Here is a 23,771-nt window from a genome sequence, read left to right as displayed (position 1 = left end):
GTAGGTCGAAACTGCTTGAGACCGTTTATAACAACAAAAAACTGAATAGTGGTAGTTTTAAAGTTTTTCCGCCATTTTGTCTTTCTGTAACGTAACTGCAGTTTAGCAACGAAGTTGGTGAATAAATGTTATTAAGGGTAATAAAAAAGCTTCAAAGTCTATCGCCATGCCTGTGGCTCTGTGAAGCTGTACATTGTCCAGTGTTTGAATTTCACAGAGTTATATCAGAAGAGCATCTTTAGAGGTGCATGAACATATAAAAATGCATCTTTGTATACTGGCTTTGGCAGCCACAGGGTATGTGTGTGTGTGTGTGTGTGTGTGTGTACAAACGTGAGCTGAGACACTTTGGTGTAGCAACTTTTATTGAAGGCGTTCTCACAACACTACTAAGGTTTTGTATCCTCAGGTAAAAATATCCTCTTTAACAACATGGGTAGAGGTGGATACACTGACTGGGCCACTGATGACAACGAAACTGAGTGTGAAACAGTTGAGGGGATCATAAAAGTTACACTGTTTTCTGTGAGTGGGTGTGAGGGCCTCACAGCATAGGTTTCTTTTCCAGCCTTCCACCATGACAGATGTTTTCCTACCTCAATGATGGAGTGTGTGTGTGTGTGTGTGTGTGTGTGTGTGTGTGTGTGTGTGTGCGTGTGCATGTGTGAGGCCTCTCTGCCTCACAGACAACAAAGAACAGGTTTCTGTCATTCTGTCATTTGAACTAGTGACCTCGGCACAACTGTTTATAGAACAATCACCTAGGGCTACACATTAAAAAAAACTCCACCACACACACATATACATGCTATTGATGTACACACAGAGGTGCTCACACACATACAGATACACACACTGGGATAGAATCACACATGCGAGTCCAGCTGTGGCGTCGTCATTATTACCAGGTGAAGTATCGGATTGTTTGTAAGTGTTTCGGATGTCATTTTCTGTTTTCCCTGTCGGTCAGGTGATCTAACAAAGCTTTCAAGTGATGTCGGTGTGACTTTTCACTAAGTTGGTAATAAGTTATGGCTTTTCCAACTGACCTTTGCAAACCTAAAACAAAGTTGACTATAGCCTGTTATTCGCCAGCCTTTGAGGTTAACAATTATTTAGGTAAAACGAGCACTTGCCAAATAATTCGTATGTTTTCCTTCCACAGCTGGTTCCCCGTATACGTTGTAAAACTGACACCACAAATCTGACACCTTTTGAAAAAGTGGTAGGAGCTACATAACGAAGTCCACATTAAACCCTTAATACAAATCCTTCGAATGGCAGGAGCTCCAAGTCCTGGAGAGACAAGAGAGTAGCCACGATGAGCCAATTTCAGTCCACACTAGTTAGTTGAAGTAAACCAGAGGATGGGTCTTAACTGGCAGACAATGATGCAGGGATACAGTATACATGAGTAGAGATCAGCCCAATGCATTTAAAAGCTATACATTTAGTTTAGTTGTGGCCTTTACTTTGGCTCTCCAGGGACAAGGCAACCCCTTTCGACATGGGACAATTTTAACCCTGAAACTGACCTTCCGGGCAGCAATCTTTTCCAGTTGTGTACTGTCACAACGAGCACTAAAGCTGTTTAAGCTAGCACCATCATTTGGGTTATAGTCCAATGATCTTAGCACAGAATGTGGACATTATACTCAGCCTGAGATAATCTGCCTTGGAAGCTCAACTCAGGGTAAAAAAAGTTCCAGGTAAACTTCATGAAAACATTTCCTTTTGACCTACACACAATCGTTTGTCCTTTTGTGACAATTATTTTTTATTTATTATTAAAAAGTACTTGAACACAGTGTATGGTAAATGAGTGAGACTGAATATTCATATTGGGACTAAAAATCTAAAGCCTGTTGGTGGACACCCGGCGGGAGACTGTTTGGTGGAAGACCCCTTGAAGCAGAGAGCTGTAGTCTGAGACCCGGAACAGGTGGCGCTGGGCGTAGCTGATGTCGTCCCGCCGCCCCTTGCTCACCAGCGTGCGCAGGTTGACCTCATTGACTTGGCTGCCAACGGCGATGACAAAGATCTCCACCCCGGCGTCCGCCACCTCACGAACGTGCTTCTCCAGCAAGGGCTCGGTGACGGCCTGAGACCTGCCATCAGAGAACAGCACCAGCTTCTTCCTGCCCCCCGACGTGTCTCCTCGACCCTGTAAACTCTTCACGGCGAATTCCATGGCCTCTAAAACGTTGGTGCCGTCGTTTTGGAAGGCCGCCTTTTCAGTGTGATAGGACAGCAGGGTTAAGTTGGTAGTTGGCGCCTGCTCCATGCGGGCGCTTCGGCTGTACTGGGCCACACCCATTTTGACGGTGGCATCCCTCTTCCTCTCGGCAGTCAGGAAACGCTCAGCCAAGCGGCTAACGAAGGTCTTGGTAGTGTCGAAGTTCTTCTGGCCCACACTTGCTGAGCTGTCCATCATCACCAAAATCTCGACATTTTCAGAGAAAGAGACTGCAACACACACACACACAATACATTTGATCTATAGCTGTTTCCAGTGGCTCTGTAAATGACAGCATTTATACAATAAACCTGCATATTTGACTAACTGTTGGTTGTTTTGTAACCATTATAACCATTAAAAACAGTGAACCACGGTATTAGTGAAGAAAAACAGACTTACGGGGACATTTGTAGTCTGGGCACGTCTTATCTGAATGAGAGAACAACACGGGTTAATAAATCAATATATTTGGGATGAGCAAGTTATATGTGTGTGTGTGTGTGTGTGTGTGTGTGTGTGTGTGTGTGTGTGTTTACTTTGACAGATTCTGGATGTGAGGTTCTGCAGGAAAGTGTCATCTAGCAGCTCGGCAAAGTTGTCCAGGACAAAGGCAAAGCCTGGTTTGTTGTCACTCTTACAAACCAATTCCCCGAGCTGCTCTTGGTTGGGTGAACGGCCCGAATAGTCCTTCACTCCTAAACCACCCACCTGGAGGGGAGGAAAGGCGTTTTTAATTAATTAATTACATTTATTATTTCTTCATCATTTATTAATTCATATAACATATTCCAATTTTAAATAGAGTGTGTTTACTGTTTTTCATTTGGGCATTCACATGCAGATTTTATGAGCCATTGACCAATCCTAAAAAGTTGTCGACTAGTTCTTTGACTAGTTCTTTGTGGGATATATAAAAAAAAAGAATATATATATTCAAAAGAATATATATATTCTTTTTTTTTCACCCAATAACAATAATAAACAAAAAGGGAGGAGCACCTGGCTAGGCCACCCACCCTGTTTAGATTGGTTTTACTGTTGGATTTGGGCGGGATCTAGTGTTGTTTGGATGCTAGCTGGAGGGTAGAGCGTCACAACCTAGGCCAGGTGGCATGGCCACCTGGACATTTTGAGCATCAAACACTTTATTTACTGCATTATGGGTTCTTAGAGTTCTTAGAGACTAATTTAGGTGGAAATGTTTTCATTTATGTTGTTATGTCGGGTGACTCAACCTCCAGCGCGTTTCAACTGATGGCGCACACTCCCTCCCGTTAAATCCCAGCTGCAGGCCCGTTAGTGTTGTCTATCTAGGTGTATTGTACTTACCAGGAGATCTTTACCACAGAGTACATTGAGGGGAACCTTGTCCCTGGAAATATCGGAACGTCCGTCTGTTAGAACGATAACGACTTTGTTCTCATGCGTCATAAGGCTGAGTGTGTTGGACAGAGCGAAATCCAGGGCCTCGCCTGTATATGTGGCCTCAGCCAGCCATTTCATATTTCTCACTTTCCTGTGCGCACACACACACACACACACACACACACACACACACACACACACACACACACACACACACACACACACACACACACACAAATCAATAGCTTTTTAAGGGAATCAATCAAATAAAACAAACTCAGATATATGCAAATATGAGGATCCATATATTTTACCGTTTATTCATTTATTTATTATCTGTTCATTAGTTACATCTCTAAATTGTGGGAGATGGGGAATTTCCTATTCATAATAAACACAGTAAATAGACAAATGTGTCAATGAGACTACTTGGATGCTGCAAAGCCCTTTTGACAGAGCTCACTGTATTCCCTTGTATATCTCGTTCAGCTTACATGTCAAGCTTGGCTGAACGTGTAGGGCGATTTCTGAACTTGATGCAAACAGATGATGTTATAATTGATCCCCTTGCTCTTAAAAAAACTGAAAACTGCTGAAAATTGCACGTGTGGTGACACTGAATAATCACCAAAGAAGCGCGAGCTAGATAGATTACATGCACATAGACAGGTTGCTTGCACGTGAACTCACTCTTTAAATGCGATGAGGCCAGTGGATTCCAGTCGTATTTTTTCTTGGGCCTGCGATCCACTGTACTGGACTACACTCAAGCCGGAGTGATTGCTTGCAAACTGGAAAGAAAATCATTGCATGGTGACCGTGTGTTTTCGTCTGTGTTGTGTTGTGTCTGCAAGCATGCGTTTTCCTGTGTCAACATTTCTGCGTCTCACCCATCCTGACTAATTATATCCAAACTGGAGTCATTGGAGAGACATCAAAGCAAGTTCCAAAACCAAGAGACAATGTCTTTCATTTACACTTTTGCTATTCTGAGGTCTGTTCTCAGGGCAGCATTTTCGAACATCTCTAAAAACAGTTTCACAACGATGGGGGATTATGAAACAATCAGATGTCAAGATAACTGGCTCGGACATTACCTTGAGTTGCTGGTCTTTGGTCAGTCTGTCTATGACTGTGATGATAAAGTCTTTGGCGAGAGCAAAGTTTGTGGCACCAATACTCTCTGAGCTGTCCACAATGAACGCCAGGTCCAGAGCCGCACACTTACACTCTGGGGGCATAAACAAAATCAGAATGGATGGCAACAGCCATGGAGGGCGGAAGACAATAATGATGATGACTTTGTTATAATTGAGCACAAACTTACCACAACAAGCTGTGGCGCGATTAGGAAAGGATGAGGGGGGACAAACAAATCAATGTTAATTAATGCAGCATAACCTAGGGTAAACCCTCACATTCTTCAGGTTTCGATTTCATGTCTGAATAAACAGGCAATGAGTTGAAAAGGGCAAAATTGTTCAGCGTGGAGGACATATGGCTTCGTTTCTGTTGAGAGTTTTCTACTTACAGCAGAGCTTCATGATGATATCCAGAATTTCACATTCCTGAAGAGAGAAGGTGGAGTTCAATGTTACAGTACAGCAATGCACTGTTAAATCACATTACATAACTTTATGTAGACAAGACTGTTTCAAGCTACTCCAGAATGAAAAAAATAAAACATGACAATGGGGATATTTTTATATACAGAGGAGTGGTCGGTGAAAGGCTACGGGTTTTTGCGTTCAGGAAATTGAATGTGTGGCTTTCAGTATCGGTTTCAGAGTGAAAACGAGCGCAGCCTCAAGGGAGAATTAAGTCTGAGGTGCTTAGTCGACCTTTCATGGGACGGAAATGAGGGCGAGAGTTCAAATGAAATGGACCGATTGAATTATTTTTATACTCACATCGGTTCCTGGTGGTCCGGGAGGCCCAATAGGTCCCTGAACAGAAAGGGAGTGAAAAAAAGGAAGAAATAAGATAGGGGACACAATGATAGATGTGTGATACTGATAGATCAGTGATAAATGTTTTTTTTATGTTTAACATCTATCTGACTTGGAATACTTTGTTATTTTATTTTAACTGGAATTTAACTGGAACTCCTTTGATTGCAAACCAGAATCCCTCAGTCATCGAACCCACATACAAACCTACACATTTGATTGCGCTGCTATCTTTCTGCAACAACGTGTGCATCTTCAAAAAGTTCATAGCCACAGTTTTTTTTTCTTTTTTTTCTCCACTCGGCTGAAGGAAAACCATCTGTTTTGTTTTAAGAGACATTAAACTCGGTTTAAGAGCATTCCTTTCTGTGACAAAGACGCCAGTATAGCGTGCATGTGTGCACACAGGCAAACACACATATGAGAGAGAGAGAGCTAGAGAGAGATGGAGAGAGAGGGGGAGAGATGGCCATTAATTGTAGATTGTATACCAGAGAGCACATGACGCAAACTGTTCATACAGAAATATGCAGCAGAGACACAAGCCAGAGAAAAGATGGAAAGGAGAGGGAAAAGGGAGGAGGAGGAGGAATAGAGACAGAAAGTAGGGCATGTGTGAAAGCGTAAAGTTTGAGGACTTGAGGAACATGTCTTCATGCGTGTTATATTTAGATCCAATCTTTGTTCATCTTTTCACATGGTCCAATACCACAAGCTTTCACGTGCCAATTGGAGAAAGGGAAATGGAATTACTCTACCTTTCAAACTCATACTCAGAACCAAACTAAGGGATGCCATTTTTTGTAACTCTTTGCATGCGGTTAGATGTTTTATTGAGGGCTGAGATTGGCTAACCGAAGCTCATTTTCTTGGGATCATTAACAACCTCTGACCACAGCTAAGGAAATACACAGTGCTAAGCTTTGCTTTGCTCTTGTTAAAGGTCTTAAAGGTCTGGTTGTATTCTGTAATTATAATGTCAGCAAATCCCAGGTGAAGACCAAATCCAACAATTAATCAAGCTTTGATATAGAGCTCCATTGTTGCCCAAAAACTCTTTAAAACCTATTAAAGCAGCATAATTGCAATGGCTGACACATCTCTTCATTAACATAAACACAGGGACTGTAGTTTGTTTCGTTTACTGTTCCGGGGCTGTAAATACACACGAGAGCCTCAAATGTGTATTAATCTGCGGCTGAAAATAGTTCCCAACAAATACACAGTTTTCTCCTGTTTAAGTGACGTCTGCTGAAAACGATACTGTCCTGATACTGGAAAAGATTTAACGATTTTTTTTGCATATTTTCCTGAAAGTTTATTTTTCAGGAGCGAATGGGCTTGAGTACCACCTTCAGTCACACAAACAAAAACATTCTTTGAAAAAATATACAGTATATAGATATGCAATGCAAAATGTATGATTCAGCTAGGTTAATGTAACACAATGTTCTGCTGTAGGTAATCACAACACTGAAACAGTAAAATGACCCCCAAAATATGTTTGAATGTGAGAGTAGATGGTTTACACATGTGGACAAACCTACAACACACGCACGCACGCACACGCAAACACAATCAGCTCCATGGTTTTCTTACCGGATTGCCTTCTGGTCCTCTGTGACCTTTGGCCCCTTTGGGTCCTGGAGGTCCTGGTTCATCGTTCTGTGAAAAGGGACAATTAAAAGAGATTGAGAGAGAGGCCAACACCTGTATTGACTTTCTTTAAAAAAAGAAAGAAATTGCATTATTTGGAAGAAAAACAACACTCGTTACTTCAATGTTGTGTACGTATACAGTATTTAGGTTGAATGTGTACCGCTGTAAACATCCGTCATGGTTTGGAATCATTTTCATGACATTATGACAGCTTTGTGTCTTATAGGTGTGTTATAAATTAGAAAGCCATCATATGACTGCAGCCCAGCTATGTACTGTGATGTCTTGATTTGTTTTCGATCGCATTATGGAGAAATAATCTGGACCACCTGGTGGAATAGCGATTTAAATCTGGGGGTCATCAGCATAAAATCAAAGAGGGACACATACAGTGAGCAAAGTAATGGTCCTAATATGGATCCATGAGAGAAGAGAGAATGTGAATCAAAAGTATTTCAGCTTTTCAAACACTTTCAAAGGGAAGAGTCTGAGAAAAGCTTTTGAATCCAGTTAAAATCTATATACTTCAGGAAGCCAGGTTTGGACCGGCCTGGCTTGCTATCTGCCACACCAGTGCAGCTGGTGCTTTGGCTGCTCGCTCTGCCTGCAGCTGCTGCACTGACCCACTGCTGATTGCTATGAGATTAGACTGTAGAAATGGGGGGGGGAATAAAGAGCTTAAACACTGGAAATGAATTCAGGAAAATTATCTCATTTGTATGTTCCCTGTTCCCAGAGACGCTCAAAAGAAGCATCGGCATCTTGTTTTGAGGAGGACTGGACAGCTGCAGAGGATGCGGATGCTACGCCTAATGGAGCAAACAACTTTCAAAGTGATTTGCTAACACATGTGCAGTTTCAAGGGGGGGAGGGGCTGGTTTAAAGAACTAATTTACTCATGTACAATATTGAACCCTTTAACAGAATAGAGCTGCATGTATTTCTTCTTAAAAAAAACAGATGCTGAAAAAGGTTTAGTCCACACAAAGTGTATATCCTCTCTCTGCTCAAGTACATTTTGATTTGTAGTCACATCAGCGCCTATCTGCTCAACATGCCAGACAGAAACGAGATGCAGCGAGGGTAAGAGGGTCACAAATCATCCCAATAAATATGTTTTGCTCTTTGATCTGAGTCTGAAGCCGACTTAAACCAGAAGATCTGCACTGCTGCGATACAACCAGCTTCCTAAAGTGGACCGAATATGAAAGAGAAAGAGAGGCAGAGGGAAGGTAATGTCAACCACCTGGATTTTAACACACACATGCATAGTTGCTGTCAGCCTTGAAAGAGCACACACACACGGTTTCAATTACTGCACAGTCTCAACTTCAAACATTCTGATGTAGAAAACATGGGTCATATCATCCACACACAGACACACAGACACAACCCCCCACCCCCACTCACACACACTGACCCTGCGTCATATTTGAAGGCACACAGCCAGATGTGACTGTTTGACGTACCTTGTCGAATACGTGTATATTATCATTCCAAAGTGTGTTAGCTAAATGGTGAAAAAGGTGAAGAAGTCAAAAGGTCTGTCTCCACCTTTGTCTTCTCTGACATAACCCCCCACTCCTTCTGGCCAGAGAAAGTGCAGGCAACAAAGTACATGTCTGCACATTGTGAAAATATTTAAACAATTTAAATACCTGTCGCTCAAAAATCACCATGAAGACAGTGGCATTAGAATGAATATGTTGTTGGCCAGTTTGACGTCACAGGATTTCAAGTCAAACTGGCAAACTGCTTCTTCCGCTGCACTTTTCAAAAAAGTGAACGGACAAATGTAAAACTTGTGGAAACAAACAAGTGACTGTTCAGAGACAAGAATATAACGGACTGTTAAAAGAGAAAAAACTGAGTTGGATGAATGCCTCTGGGGATAAGTGGAATGTAATGGATTTTATATTTTCCAAGGAGACGATCTTATTATGTATTTCTATGAAGTACACATGGAACAGTAGGGGAGGGGAGATTTGCAGGGGGAAATAGCTCGCCTGCTCAAGAGGTTACTGCTGCAGGCCAGAAAGAAAGTTGGGCAGATAACCTATAGCGGAAAACCACAACTCTTTATTTGAACACTCTTTGTATGAATTTAATGAGATATAACGTCTTTATTAGTGAGCTGTAGATGAGCAGGTAGCCTGATTACAGACAGAGCTAAGCTGGCTGGCTTCCCCTTGTTTCCAGTCTTTATGCTAAGCTAACCGGCTGCTGGCTCGAGCTGAATATCTGACACATGAGAGTGGTGTGAATCTTTTAGACTAACTCTTGGAAGTTAAAAAGTGAATAAACGTATTTCCGAAATAAACTGTAAAACGTTTCCTTTTAGCAAAGGTGCTGGTAACAAAATTACATATATTTTACTAAAAGTGCATATCAAGAAAATGTAAAAGTGGCGCTCATTTGAGGACCATATGGGTGATTTTATAGGTTTTAGCCCATTTACTTTACATCCCGGAAAACATTTTCCAAAGCTTACCTCTAGTTTATAGACTGATTGAGACATGGTGTTGATTGTTTATATTTTTGTGAGAGAAATATATAAACTCAATAGGGCAAAACAACATTTTAAATTGCACTTACAAGTGTGAATTCAAGACGATTATGGGAAATGTTTTGAGTTGATGATGAAGCACTTTGTAATAAAATTGAGGTTTCGGGTCCTTTAACGCAGCTGTAGAATAGGTTACAGAGGTAATGAGGTGTGTCCTCTATACTGCTGTCACAACTCAAGGACAAACTATAAACCTATATGAAGGTGAACATTGGGGCGATTGAGGAAATTATACTCTAATCCCACTGTGTGCTGCAGTTCCACAAGTACTTGATGAGAGGTAAACTGATCTGACACAACGTAAATCCAAAGCTTACAGCGTGTGACTCGTCTTGAAGACAAGAGGTCAGGGTGCACAGACATACGGATGAGAGAAAGTACAAACACGTGCAGAAGTGTGTATGCCTCGGAACACAAACCGTGGAAATGCAATAATTTTAATGCAAACATGGCCAACTTAAACCTGGGGTTAAAGTGTTAAAACGAGCAATCACACACATGAACAGTTGCTATGCACGCACATGTACTTGCGCAAGTACATGTGCGTGCGTGTGTGTGTGCGCACACACACACACACACACACACAAAGAGTGATACAGTCCCTTCATCATTTCTGCTCATTTCCTGGTATCCTTGACAACGACATATACACAGCTGCATCAGCTCAGAGCCCTCATCCCCAAAGACACACACATGCACACACACACACACACACACACACACACACACACACACACACACACACACGCACACACACACACACACAATGTCTTCATATCTAGAGAGCATTTCCAGCTGCAGAACAGAAGGTTATAGCGAGTGTGAGAGCGAGATGGAGGGACTAAGGAAAGTATGAGGGTCTAATGCAGAAAAACTAAATGAAAGACAGAATTGAAAAGAAAAAAGTTATTATACTAGTATATGTAAAAAGAAACCAGAAAGAAATATGTATTTGTGACCATAAAACGAGACATGTGACTCACATCCTGCCTGCGCTCTCTGCCAAGAAGGGATCGAGGAAAGATAAAATGAGATCAAGAGCGAGGAGCAACTGCAAAAAGGAGACAAATCAGAGGCAGACTCACATCACGGCCTGGATCTCCAGCGTCTCCGTCATCTCCTTTGGGTCCAGGGGTTCCCTTGCCACCCTGAAGGTCACACAGCAAATGCAATTTTCACACTGCTGCCGGTGAACTTTAAACATGGACTCTCATATTGACGTGTCAATGTTAAGTACTAGGTCGGTCAATCTAATTCAGTTTAGTTTAAAGCTATGTATAGATTACAAATATATATCATATATATATACATATATATATCGGTTGTGACCCAACATGTGATTTCTAATAAAAGTTGAAAATAGAAAGTTGAAAGATAACTTACCGGCTCACCAGAGTTTCCGCGGGACCCAGGATAACCCTAAAAAAGACATGAATGTTCAGAATCAGGTACATGGGGTGTCATACATAGGGATGGGTATCGTTTGGGTTTTTTCCGATACCGGTGCTAAACCGATACTTTAAAAACGATACCGGTGTCTAAACGGTGCCTGAACCGATACTTTTTTATTGCCAAGGCAAATTTTATTCTTCAAATTGAACAATATATTAACTGTTTAAAGTATAGTATAAACAGCTTCAAACCTTTTAACTTCAAACTATAAACAATATATATTTAAAAAAAGAACAGACACAAGCATTAGGTGGCCTGATTGGGACTGGTGCAACAGAACTCAGACACTGATGAATTCTACAAACTGCAGCTTTACTGGACTACACGTCATCATTAATATCAACTGGGAGAGATTTTTTCCAGCAAGCCGAGGACGGACGTTCAAAAGCTCGTACTCGTGTCTCCAGCGATCTCTGTGTGCGTGTGCTGCGTGTGGTGTGTGAGCGCTGGAAGCCCCGCCCCCTTGAGCCCCACTCTGAATGCAGGCGGACGACAGAGAGCAGAACAGCGAGTGCACTCTGATCTGCGCTATTAAAGTATCGATACAGCAAAATCGCATTGTTTTTAACGTACGGGTACCGTGCTACTTTTTTAATATCTATATACCGTGCAACATTACAGAGTAGTATACAAAAAAAAGTATTTAAATTGGCTCAGGCACCAAAAGGAAGCACCGAAATCTGCGTTGCTTTTCAGACCGGTAGGCACCGGACGTGTTGGAACCGGTGCCAATATGGTTCTCGGTACCCAACCCTAGTCATACTTCACATGCAGTAACTACCATCAACCCTCACCTGGAAACCAACACAACCCGCAGTTCCGTTTCCTGCTGCACCATCTTCTCCCTGAAATTCAGAAAGAGAAACACTTACACATTCATCCGCATGCTCAAACCTCATGGCAGAGAATATAATGGATGACACACATCTGTCTCCCACACTCACCCTCTCCCCCATCTGGCCTCTGTCTCCCGGAGCTCCTTTGATTCCTCTCGGCCCTTTGGGTCCCTTAATGATGAAAGCAGTGATATGATTAGAAACATATGAAATGAGACGTGTGTTGAAAACGTTTGAATGTACAGTTTACGAAACAATTATTTATAGCAATCTGTTCCAGGTTAGATGGTGTAATAATGTGTGTAACATACATGATTTATGATAATAATAGCTTTTTGATTGCTGTTGATACAGTAAACTGCACATTATGACGCATTACAGATGTAGCTGTGCAGCTGTAAAGCTTCGGCCATACATTGTTAAAGTCCCTTAAAACAAAACTTCAAGACATCAAATATTTATGCCTTATTACGCACAAATCACAGTTTAGAAAAACACAATAATATAAATTAAAATAAGTTCATACTCCAAAACTTAGCTGATATTCATGGGAGTGTGTCTGATGAGATTTAACTAACATGGACCAAACAACCCACCAACTGTGATCGGATTCTGATTCGAACGTCGCTAAAACCGGATTGTATGTTTGTGGCATCATTGTTTTCCAACTGAGCCACGCCCACTTGAAATTAGGAGAGGAGGTCTGATAAAAAAACACTAATACAAACAGCTGCCATCGGAAATAACCAGAACGGTTCAAAAAGCTATCACTAAAAGCAAGGCGATGATTGAGTAGATATGTTTCCGTGTGCTCTTAGCACGATGTGCGTCTTGTTGGACTCACTTCTGGTCCAGGTGGGCCTTCATCTCCTCTGTAGCCAGGAGACCCGGCCCTGCCAGACTCTCCCTGGAAAACAACACCACTGTTAATGAGACACCGTTAAAATACACAAAAACAACCACATGATGAAAACTGAAAAACAAACCTAGCAACAGGCTTTGACACAATTTTTCAAGATTTTTTAAATTGATTGTATTCTGTGCACATCCTAAACTATATGGATTTAACCAATACTATACTTGCTAATAACCTTTGAACACTATGTTATGTACAATGTAATAAAGATATGACAATTGTAAGCATTTGCGGCCACTTCTGTATGACAAAATCCTCGAAAAATACACTGTTGTCCCTGCTTAGGAAAGCACATTGCCAATGCTAGCCGAGTCTTTAACAGCGGTTCAGTTATTAGCCGTGAGACTGTTTACAATGGAAGTTTCCATAATTCTTTACATGTTAAAGTAATACTCCAACATTTTAGGTTCAATAGTTGTTTGGAATCCGGTAAGAGGATCAATACTTAAGTCGTCTCTGTGCTTGAGACATGCTCTGCCTAGCTCGACTGGACACTTGAGAAAACAGATAAATGTGGAAGTTGGCCAACAAAAGTGAAAAAGTTCCCCTGCGAATTCCCCAAAGCTGTCTGATTCTAACATTGCAGCTGGTCCATTTGACACATAATTTATAGAATGGAAAACAAGACGTTGTCGTTAATAGACAGAAGTTGAATTGTTCCCATTTCCTGACAAACAAACAGCTGGGTCCAGCTGCCGCAAGCAGCACCCCAGTCCTGTCCTTATGGTGAGCTCACACTGTTGGAATTGAAAAAAATCACTTTAATGTATTGGTGAGTATATAAATAGGACTGTTTTAGATTTCCTGCAGGCTACTTTATAAAACGTGTTTACACGTTGCTACACTCTATCCATGTACTGGATTGACAGAGCTGAAATAAATAATGCTCTTCACATCTGACTCAAGTTAAGGCAGAATATATCCTTTCAAGTTAACACTGACCAAAAAGACACCAAAAAAGCATTGCTAATGTGTGACAATTAAGTGCTGTATATATTTAATACAGTATATTATGGCCTTTTAAAGAGTGCAAATGAAGTCCAGCACATTACTGCATGTCAGTTTTTCCTTGAGTGCATGAGGTAAGCCCACCGTGTCAGTTATTCCATGTTTTCGGTACATTTTGGTTCTTTACTATTCATTCAGCTCTGATGAGGAGATGAGGCATAGCAGAAAGCACAAAAGAGCCATTGAAAGTTCTGACATCACGGAGGTTACCACAACTAATGCTTGTAACGTATTATTATTATTACACTGCCTGGTGCCTTATTAAACCGTACTGAGGCTTTGGCTCAACGCACGGAGAGAAGAACTGAGTCAGAGGGGAAAGACTGAGTGTCGATGTTCCGAGGAGGAGTAAGAAGTGAGAGGGTTAGAGGGGAGCTGGAGGAGTGGGCAGTGCTCTGGGGCAGCAGCCAGGTTCGCCTCTGTTTAAGCTTCTGCCCAGTGCACTCCCCGACAGCGCAAAATATGGATGCACACGCAAGTTCTCACACGCGCACGCTCTCTCTCCGACTGGAAAGAAATGGATGCTGCCAGAGAGAAAGGGGGGTGGTTCCTATTTGGGTTGCTAACGAACAGTGGTGCTGTAGCTCCTGTGTGAGTCCATGTAAATATGTGTGTGATTATAGAGAAGTGTGTCTTACAGGGTCTCCGTTGGGGCCAGCTGAGCCCTCCCTCCCTTGTTCTCCACGGGGCCCTGGCTCTCCCTGGCAAGGATAAGAACAAATGTATAAAGCTGAAGGCATTCATGACTGTGACAATAGACAAGTGAAGCAGAAGGAGCCAAGTTTTAAACAAAAACTTTAAACAAAGTTAGATGAGAAGTACACGGGAATTACTTTATAAAAACAGTTTTCCATGAAGGCCAGTGTGGTTTCAGTTGACTCATACTGCTAAACAATATTTCCCATGCATGTCTGAGGAGGCGGTGCTAGAATCAGATAGACATTGAGGGACTACTCTTCATCCTTCCTCATCATCATCATCCTTACCAAGCCTCCTCTTGGACCTCTGTTTCCACGGGAACCTTGCTCGCCCTTCTCTCCAACTTGTCCCTACAAGGGATTTAAAAGATGTTAACACATATTTTGGTGGCTGTCACTATCTCACACGCACACACACATTCATTTAAAAGACTATATTGATCCTATTTACGTTCTCGCCGACACTTCCATTCGGTCCTGATTCGCCCTGAAACACACACACACACAAAGTAGGACGTTAGATGGACCGCTCATGACCGCAAAGTTGATGCTTCCGGCGTTGTCGGGAGGTTCATCGCTTACGTCATCACCGCGCTCTCCTTTGTCCCCGTTGTTTCCAGGAGGGCCTGGCTCACCCTGTCACAACACAGACATTTGCACGTGTATCATATTCCCTGCGTAGTTTGAGGCACTTTGAACTGTCGCTTGTCATTGTGATTCTCTTTGCACTGATCTACCTGAGGTCCCAGTGGGCCATAGCTTCCAGCCCTTCCCGGTTCGCCGTCTCTTCCAGGATCTCCCTGAAACAAGCACACAAAGTCTCATTACAGACCACCAAAAGGCTATCTGAAATCTTCAAGAGCGCATATGTTATTTCATCTGTTACTTTTCCTCCTTTCAGTCCATAAGGACCAGAGTCTCCCTTTGGTCCAGGCTCTCCCTGCAGGCCCTGGAAGCAGAAAAACACAGACACCGTCTCTCAGTACATGATCACAAGCAGCTGAAGCCACAACACTCAATCTCGGAGGCCCATCGTGCACGTATGCTCATGTATGCGCGCTTGTTTACAGTGCGACTATATGGCTTCATTTAAACAATCTGACAGCAGGGAATGTAAACGCCGCAGTGATTGAGAGCCAAGGGCCAAGTCCGCCTGCAGCGGGGCGCGATGCCGGTCCAGGCCGAGCCGGGGGTGGCATTCCTAAACATGCAACTGTGGCTAATGGCTAATCTGTAAACAATGTGGCTGAGCCTCAGGCAGCTACGGATACGACACGTCTGAGTCTGTATGTCTCTTCAAGACAGAGTCTAAGACACCAAAATAGAAAGATACAGCGAGAGAGTGCTGCGTGTGTCCTAACAAACACACACACATCTGTGTATTTGCAGTCGTCCAACCTGATGTCATCGTTTGAGTGCGCTAGCGTCTCGTGATTTGTTCCCGCCTGGTTGTGATTCAAACAGCCTTTAATGTGTGAGTGCAGTCGAGGAAAAAATGTCGGACAGCGACGGCGGGATTATTCTGAGATTGAGATATACTACTCACGTCTGATCCGGGGGATCCTTTACAGCCGGGAAGACCAGCGAATCCATCCTCCCCCTAATAAGTGAAACCAGAGAAACGTCTCTTCAAATAAAGTCAGAGTCACCAAGAGAACAGCCAGATGACCAGAGATGTTTTGTTGGAATGTGCGGGTCTGTCACTCACCTTGCGTCCGTCAATGCCATCATCTCCCCCTTGACCTTTGTCTCCCTGAGATTTAGCGAGAGATAAAGAAGATGAAAAGATGTGTAAAAAAAAAAAGTGACAGAAGAAGAATGTAACCATTAGCTTTCAGAGATATCACAGTTGGAGATCAACCCTCTGAAGCTGGTAGGAGGAGCTCACCTTGTAGCCTTTGTGTCCTCTGTCACCCTGCAGATAAAACACACAACATCAGTCAGCTGTGTGCTTGAATTACACAGTACGGCAATCCAAGAGCCTACGCTGAATCATGAGTGTGCTTTTTGTGCTCTGAGATTACCTTTCCTCCTTTGCCACCGCGGTCTCCCTGGAAACAGAAATACACGTGTCAGAATCATTATCATCACACGCAGCAAAGTGATTGGTGAGGCGGATCAAGTCTTTCTTGGAGTCAGGGATCGTCAACGGCTGAACAACACGGACAATTACAAACACATTCAGGGCCATCACATGGAAGTGGCTGCAGACAAACTGTCCAACAAAAGAGGACTGGACCGCAAATGAGCTACATGGAGAAACCAACCGTTATCTGAAGACCACAATATGTACAGGAAGTAACCGGGATATGTGACTTTATATAAGAAAAAAACCCTGTAAGTGCACTCTACCTTCATTCCAGTGTAACCAAGAGGACCAGGATCTCCTAGGCTGCCCTGTAACATACAAATAGAAATATTAGATCATCTGAATGGCATACCCATCAAGCCTGCATGACAAATCCAAAAAGGATGTGATGATTGCTTTGTTCTTTTTGCATGCATGTTTGTATGTTGGGGTTGGTGGTGGTGGCGGAGGAGAACGAGGGTGAAAGTCACCTACCATGCTGCCAACATCTCCTTTCTCTCCTGGCATCCCTGGTCTACCTGTTTCTCCCTGTAGAGAGTCAAAAAGAAAATAAATGAGACAATGTAAAGTTCTAACAACCACCTCAAGTGCAACTGACTGCTCTGGGTGCAATGCTTTCATATTCTAACATCACACCTTTCCACCGATGTCTCCCTTTGGTCCTGCATCCCCTCCTGGAGCCTACAGACAAAACAACAAAATATAAAAAAGTGAAACAACCGCTCAAAGAACAAAAGAACAAAGCTCGAGAAGAATTTATGTTACCGATATAATAATGAACGGCATACTTACAATGCAGTCGAAAGAGCAACACTAAGGGGGGAAAGAAAAGAAACATTATTAACACTGAGAGAAGAAAAGGTGTCCAAATGTCTGCATATATGTAGAAGATGTTGGTGGTTAATCTAAAAAGAAGACGTGGGATGAACCCATGCTTTCTGGTCTGATGTTTAGTTTATCTGTTGGATGACAGCAGGGCTGAGCCATTTGTCCATTATTTTAAGATACAGCTGCAGTGATTTTGTTGGAAATACGAAAGTAAGCAAGATTGTGAAAATCACTGCAATCTCCTTTCAGCTTCCTGTGGCTGTCTGGAGTCACCCCGCCCTGTTTCCTGGGTATGATAGAGTTTACATGGCAGTGGATACCAGATGTAACAAGATGCACATACTGAGAAAGAACAAGATGAAGGTAATGACGTCAAAAAGACACACACACACACACACACACACACACACACACACACACACACACACACAAAATTCAGATTGTCTAAACATCTCAACTACATTAAAGCAAGATTTATTGCACTAAATAAACACCTCAAGTAGACACGAATGAATCCACTCCGTTCAGTGGAGATTTGATTTATAAATATCTTTTAGCCATGACATTCAGCCAACATATTTGACAGTAAGTTTGTCTTATTCAAGTTGCATCAGCAAAACATATCGTAAACACTTCTGCCGTTGGAATATTTTGTTTGAAAAATATAATAATGACTGACTCCTCAGTTAAGTAATTTTTTTGACATGTTGCTCAGATCTAAATGCACTAAATTAATTAATTTGTACAGTAATGTGCGTGCCTACTCCTTTAAACGTAGAGGCGGTTAGCGACCACAGACAAAAACTTTTTTATTGACTTCCATTCAAACAGCTTACCGCATCCTTTGTCTCGTTTGTCTGAAAAGATGGAAAGAAAACCGAGAGTTAGTTCAAAATCCAAATGTTGAATTCTGTTTATGCAGAGGAGAGGAGAGGAGGATACATACAATCATTTCAATGATGGTTCGAATGGTTCCCATCTTTGTGGATCTGGTGTCGTCTGCAGCAGTGAAGTTCTGTCTGTAGCTCGGGTCTGTGGCAATGAGTGACAGCCTGGTCTCCTGGAGAGACACAAGATGCAAACATCATCAGCGCATTGCTGAAAAGAGAAGCTACAATACGCTTCCTGGTAAAGAATAGAATGACTGAGCCATCAATCCAGTCATCACGCAGTGTGTAAAAAATATTTAAAGAAAGAATTCTGAATAACCAAAGGAATGTGGAAATATATACAGTCATATACACTTCATTTGTTCAGATACAAAATAAATATGATATGTGGTCTGAGTTAGTGGTGTGTGTTCTTGTATCTGTGTTTTTAAGCTTTAGACCTTGTGAGTAATAACATTTAGGAAATGTAGGTCAGTTTACTTGACCCTCAACTCAACTCAACTCAACTCACTTCACTTCACTTTCATTTAATTTCACCTGCCAGTCTGCTCGAGGGTAGAGACTTGGTTTTAGGGTTAGGTTAGATTTAGTTTAAGGGTAAAGAAGTTCTTTTACTAAATGCATTCCAAATTTCAGCTGCATGGGACATCGGCAGCCTGAGTTCACCAGATCAAGTATTTTTAGTATAAAACTCCCTGTTTGTTTCTAAAGTGCATTTTTTAACAGACTCTGGATTTTATCCACCATATCTTACAATTGGCTTTAAACGATCGACCCCAGGGGGGGCATAAAGTATACACGAGGAGGATGTGAAGGAAGATGTGAAGGAGGACTGGTGGCGAGATGACGTTTCGTGGTACCATTTTAGCCACTTACGTTTTAGGAAGTAATACCTTTAAAATGTATTTATTTAAGTACTGTATATGGTAGAACAAAGCCTAAGCTTGTGTTAACCACAGACTTTATTTCAGGTATCAAACCAAATACCAATTAAAAAAAATTTACTTTGAGGAGAGGAAACAGGAAGTGCAAAATGCTGACTCATTTCCGGGTTTTAGGATGTATTACTGCAGCACTCTGTAATATGGGATGTAATTAAATCAAATCTTAAAGTTTTTTTTTTAATCTTCAGTATTTTCTGTTAAATTTACAAGAGTAAATAGGCTAATAAGTAATATATATATAAAATAATAATTATGTATTGTTTATGCATCATTAGGACTGTCTGGTTTACTCAGATTTTATTGTCAGTGACCACACAACCCGACAACTTTGATCAGACCTGATTCAAGCTTGCAAAATCCTGATTTTGCCCCAAAAGAACATGATAGCACTTTTTTCAAGATTAACAGAAACAAATAAAAATGTCCTCATGGAAAATAATAAACTTTGGCAGAAGATACTATGTCCATGAAGAGACCCACTATATTAAGAAGCTGACTGAAAAAAAATTGGGGGGTAAGGATTGGAGTTATGTTGGAGTGATTCAAGTTTGGGTTAAGGGCTGGGAAATGTATTTTGCAAACCAGTATACAAGTACAAATGTGTGTGTGTGTGTGTGTGCATATTTCGTACCTCCTGGTCAGGTAAGATGGCCACAGCGAACACTTTGACTCCATGTTGCTTGGCTTCGTTAGCCGCCTCCTGCACGCCTCCACATGGCTCTTTGTAACCAGTAATAGGATGACCATCAGTCACGACCACGATGTATTTGTTCTCTTGGTAGTGCGTGCCCCTGCAAGCAGACACACAAACAAACACACACACTCAGAAATGGCATCCCTCTTACGACTACTTCCTCTGCTGAAGTGTATGTGTGTATTGCCATTACCCAATGAGCATCTGAGCAAGGCCCTCCTTGATGGCACAGTCGGTATATGTGCCCTTGCCGATGAAGTCGATGCGCGTAATGTCATCCTTCAGGGCCTTACGATCTGTCCTCAAGTCGCTTAGCCCGCGAATGATTTTGACTTCGTCACTGTAGTGCAGAGCTCCCGAGTTCCACGTCAGGGTGCGGTCGCATCGGTGACGACTGTTAAGCAGAGTAACGGTCATCTGATAGTCAACACATTACTATGCAACATGGTAAAGATGGTCAGCGGTGGAATGGAACTACGTACATTTACTTCAGTGCTGCACTTCATTACAGCTTTGAGGTCACTGTACTTAACTTGAGTATTTCTATTGCATGCTACTTTATATTTCTACTCCACTAGATGCCACAGGCAAATACAGCTTCAGCTACTTTGCAGATTGCAACTCTACATTTCAAATCTGTGATGACCGAATAAATTGGTAAAACCGAAGTACTAAGTAGTTCTTATTACTTGTTATTTCACTTAAAAAGTAACTTAAGACCAGACTGAAACAGGGTTTCACTGCCCCCTGTGGTTAAAAATTTCAATCCCTGATGGCCGTGGTTTGTTGGGATGTCACGGTGTCCCAGAGTGCACCGAGACATCACTGTAGCACCCTGTGAAGTTAAACCACTGTTAAGTTCCTCTTTAGATTTTGTGATTCTGTGTGTGTGTGTGTGTGTGTGTGTGTGTGTGTGTGTGTGTGTGTGTGTGTGTGTGTGTGTGTGTAACTTACTATTCCTTAAGTTCATCTATGAAGTTGTTGGTGAAGTTAATGATCTGGTCAATATAAAATTTGGGAGGTTTCTTTCTGAGGGCGACACTCTCAGATGTATCCAGCACAAAGAACAGGTCAACCGGACAATCTGCTCACAAACAAACAAACAAACAAACAAACAAAGAACGCTGTCAGCAAATTTCAATTCATTGAACAAGGTCGCGTTGAGATGGTCACCTGATTAGCAAAACTCTTGCGGGATGGTTGAGGTTGGTCATTGACCTTGAAAGGTCGTGGTTAGGATAGGTCTTTGCTCAATCAAGAGTTACCATCTCGACACGACCATTCAGCAACACAGTGTGTATGAACCATGATCCAAATGGCATGGATTTAAAATCAATCATGCACCCATTAATTCAAGTGACGTCAGCACAGGTATCACTACTGCAGCCCTGGAGGCCTACACTAAGCCAACAGGAACCTTGCAGCACCCTGCGCCGCATTGGGCGTCATTTGGCTGGTCCATCCATCTTTGTACAGGTGGACAGGTGGACAGGTGCAGGCCTGGACTGACCCATAGCTGTCAGCGTGCACACCTGTACAATAACTTTTGCAGGGCACCTTGGCAGGGAGGCAGGCCTGAGGCGCCTTCACCTGCTTTGGCATCCACAGCACTAGAACTTAGTCTTTAGTTTACACCCCAACCTTTACTATTCAAGCCCATTAAGACAACCATGGGACCGAACAAGGGCCTGCTCACGGTGGGCTAGGCTACTGGCATCCTCTGCACTTCAGTTCAGTTGTTTTCGCGTCTATGCTGCTGATTTGACGGCTCTTCAGACTTCGGCAAGTGCGTAACCCAAAAGACAACGAACATCTGGACTAGCTTTGGCAGCAAACCTTACATTAGCATATTACATGTCACATTCAAACACAAAACCCACCGTACATGCAACATAATGTACACTAACATCAGATACCAGAACATGGTCTTGCTAAGTACTTCATATTTTCAGCAAACTTACCCGCAAACTTTTCTTTTTGGTTCTGCGTTTGCGCTCCAGCCATGAAGGCGCACAGCAGCGCGAGGAGACCAAGAGTCTCCATGGCTAAACTGCAAAAGTTTTAAGTTTTAAAGAAACAAACAAAACACCTCAGTCCTCAGAAAAAAACAATACCGAACCACTCCGGCCCCAAGCCCGGTATCTCTAAACCGATTCGGTTAACTTTTGCTGATCCAGCGCTCCGCCGCAGTTTTTCCGAGGCGAGACACAGAGCGCGCAGAGGAGGACCAGAGCGCACGGTGAGGGGGGAGGGGGAGGAGGAGGAGGATAGCGTTCACGCGCTTTCTTCGGAACACGGTGAGTGGGAATAGACTAGAACGCGCACGGGCCCAAAGTGTACACACAATCCCAGATATGCCTGCTTCCTTAAAAGGTCCACGGGGACATAAGAATAAACAATAAACCTGCTGACTGTGAGGGAGGCTCCAATATGCACAGATTGGAACTCTTATTTTTCTTTGCAGGAAAGAGAGTGCACGTAAAAACTGATTTAGATTATGTTTTAATGGTTTCAAAACATCTATAATGAGAAATCAGAGAATGCTTTGTTGCCAATTCCTTTATTTTATTTTCAATGAAACCTACTAGAGCCATGCAGAACAAGAACTGCACACTGGAGTAACTTCATCAAACTTAATGAAAAGCAGCTGACACATCTTGGAAGCATTTTGTATTATTTTTCTGTGGAAGTCTCTCTTTTCTGTGGGCGGGATTTGAGTACATCTGGTTCACTTTGGCGTCCAGACCTGACCTGAACATTAAAGCAAGAGGAAGAGGAGGATGAACAGGAGGAGGGGGTGTTCTTCTCTCATTTCCCCTCGGAAGCAGGTGGAGACACAGCGCCACCTAGCGCTCCTCGTGGGCAGATCTTGGAGAGGGCTTTGGAAAGAGTTTCGGGGTGCAGCGAGGCGCTTCCATGGGAGGACGCAGAGGTGGAGGCGTGGAGCCTTCATCGGGTGGTGGTTGTGTGTGCGCTGTGGGACTGCAGGGAAGCTCTGGCCTGGGCTCAGATTTTCCACTGAGATCACTATTTCAGGGAGAAGGAGGGGACATCTGGTAATGATCTGTGTTTATTAGCAAGCTCTCATAGTAAATGTTTGGCAGCTGTTGGAGTGCATATAAAGTGTGATGCATGCATTTTTGGGACGTCTCAATACCAGCCCCTCATCAGGAATACATCACGTTAAAATTCACGAGGAATTCATTAGCCAAGTACTTAGGGAGTGTTTTTAGTTTTTTCCCTGTTACGCAGGCGACTTTGTTCAAAGGAGGACACCTTTTGTGGGCCCTTTTTTACAGTCCTGAAACTGGCAGGTGGGATCGAGATCAGTGAATTACCTCAATAGGGAGTCTTTGTCTTGCGCCCAGAGGGTATCGGTAGGGCATGTCCTCAAAAAGGTCAGGATACAGCTCCATTACATGTTTGTATAATAATAAAAAAGAGAATACACATACTTTCCTAAGCTGAGAGGTTCTGTACAATGTCTTCTTGTGCTCAGCCCGTTGGCATAAGGGACGGAGCACAAGTTTCCACAGAATTCCAATATTCAGTGGAGAAGATTAGGAGCATCTCTGAGTCAGAGAGAAAGAGGGACAGTGCTGGGAACAGACAGCGTCTCTGGCCTTTTTTGTGGGGTT

General features: G+C 42.7%; 1 protein-coding gene across 1 annotated transcript; it reads right to left on the bottom strand.

Moving 5' to 3' along the window:
* Nucleotides 1–347: 347 nt before the first annotated feature.
* On the bottom strand, nt 348–22,324 carry col6a1 (collagen, type VI, alpha 1). Its single transcript, XM_079229810.1, has 35 exons — nt 22,095–22,324; nt 21,088–21,217; nt 20,327–20,527; nt 20,071–20,230; nt 18,552–18,665; nt 18,442–18,462; nt 17,570–17,590; nt 17,414–17,458; nt 17,252–17,305; nt 17,041–17,085; nt 16,713–16,739; nt 16,577–16,603; nt 16,397–16,441; nt 16,235–16,288; nt 15,575–15,637; nt 15,426–15,488; nt 15,271–15,324; nt 15,140–15,175; nt 14,977–15,039; nt 14,629–14,691; nt 12,911–12,973; nt 12,175–12,237; nt 12,025–12,075; nt 11,162–11,197; nt 10,864–10,926; nt 7,153–7,218; nt 5,515–5,550; nt 5,136–5,172; nt 4,932–4,940; nt 4,702–4,835; nt 4,295–4,395; nt 3,569–3,755; nt 2,776–2,947; nt 2,639–2,668; nt 348–2,466 (listed from the first exon to the last, which is right to left on the bottom strand). The coding sequence occupies exons 1-35, from the start codon at nt 22,174–22,176 to the stop codon at nt 1,856–1,858; spliced, it is 3,027 nt and encodes a 1,008-aa protein (XP_079085936.1). The 5' UTR covers nt 22,177–22,324; the 3' UTR covers nt 348–1,855.
* Between the last annotated feature and the right edge of the window lie 1,447 nt (nt 22,325–23,771).

This window comes from Taurulus bubalis (genome assembly GCF_910589615.1).
Source record: "Taurulus bubalis genome assembly, chromosome: 1".
Taxonomy (NCBI): Eukaryota; Metazoa; Chordata; class Actinopteri; order Perciformes; family Cottidae; genus Taurulus; species Taurulus bubalis.
Note: the sequence above shows the minus strand (reverse complement) of the source record. Positions and strands in the feature narration are given on the sequence as shown.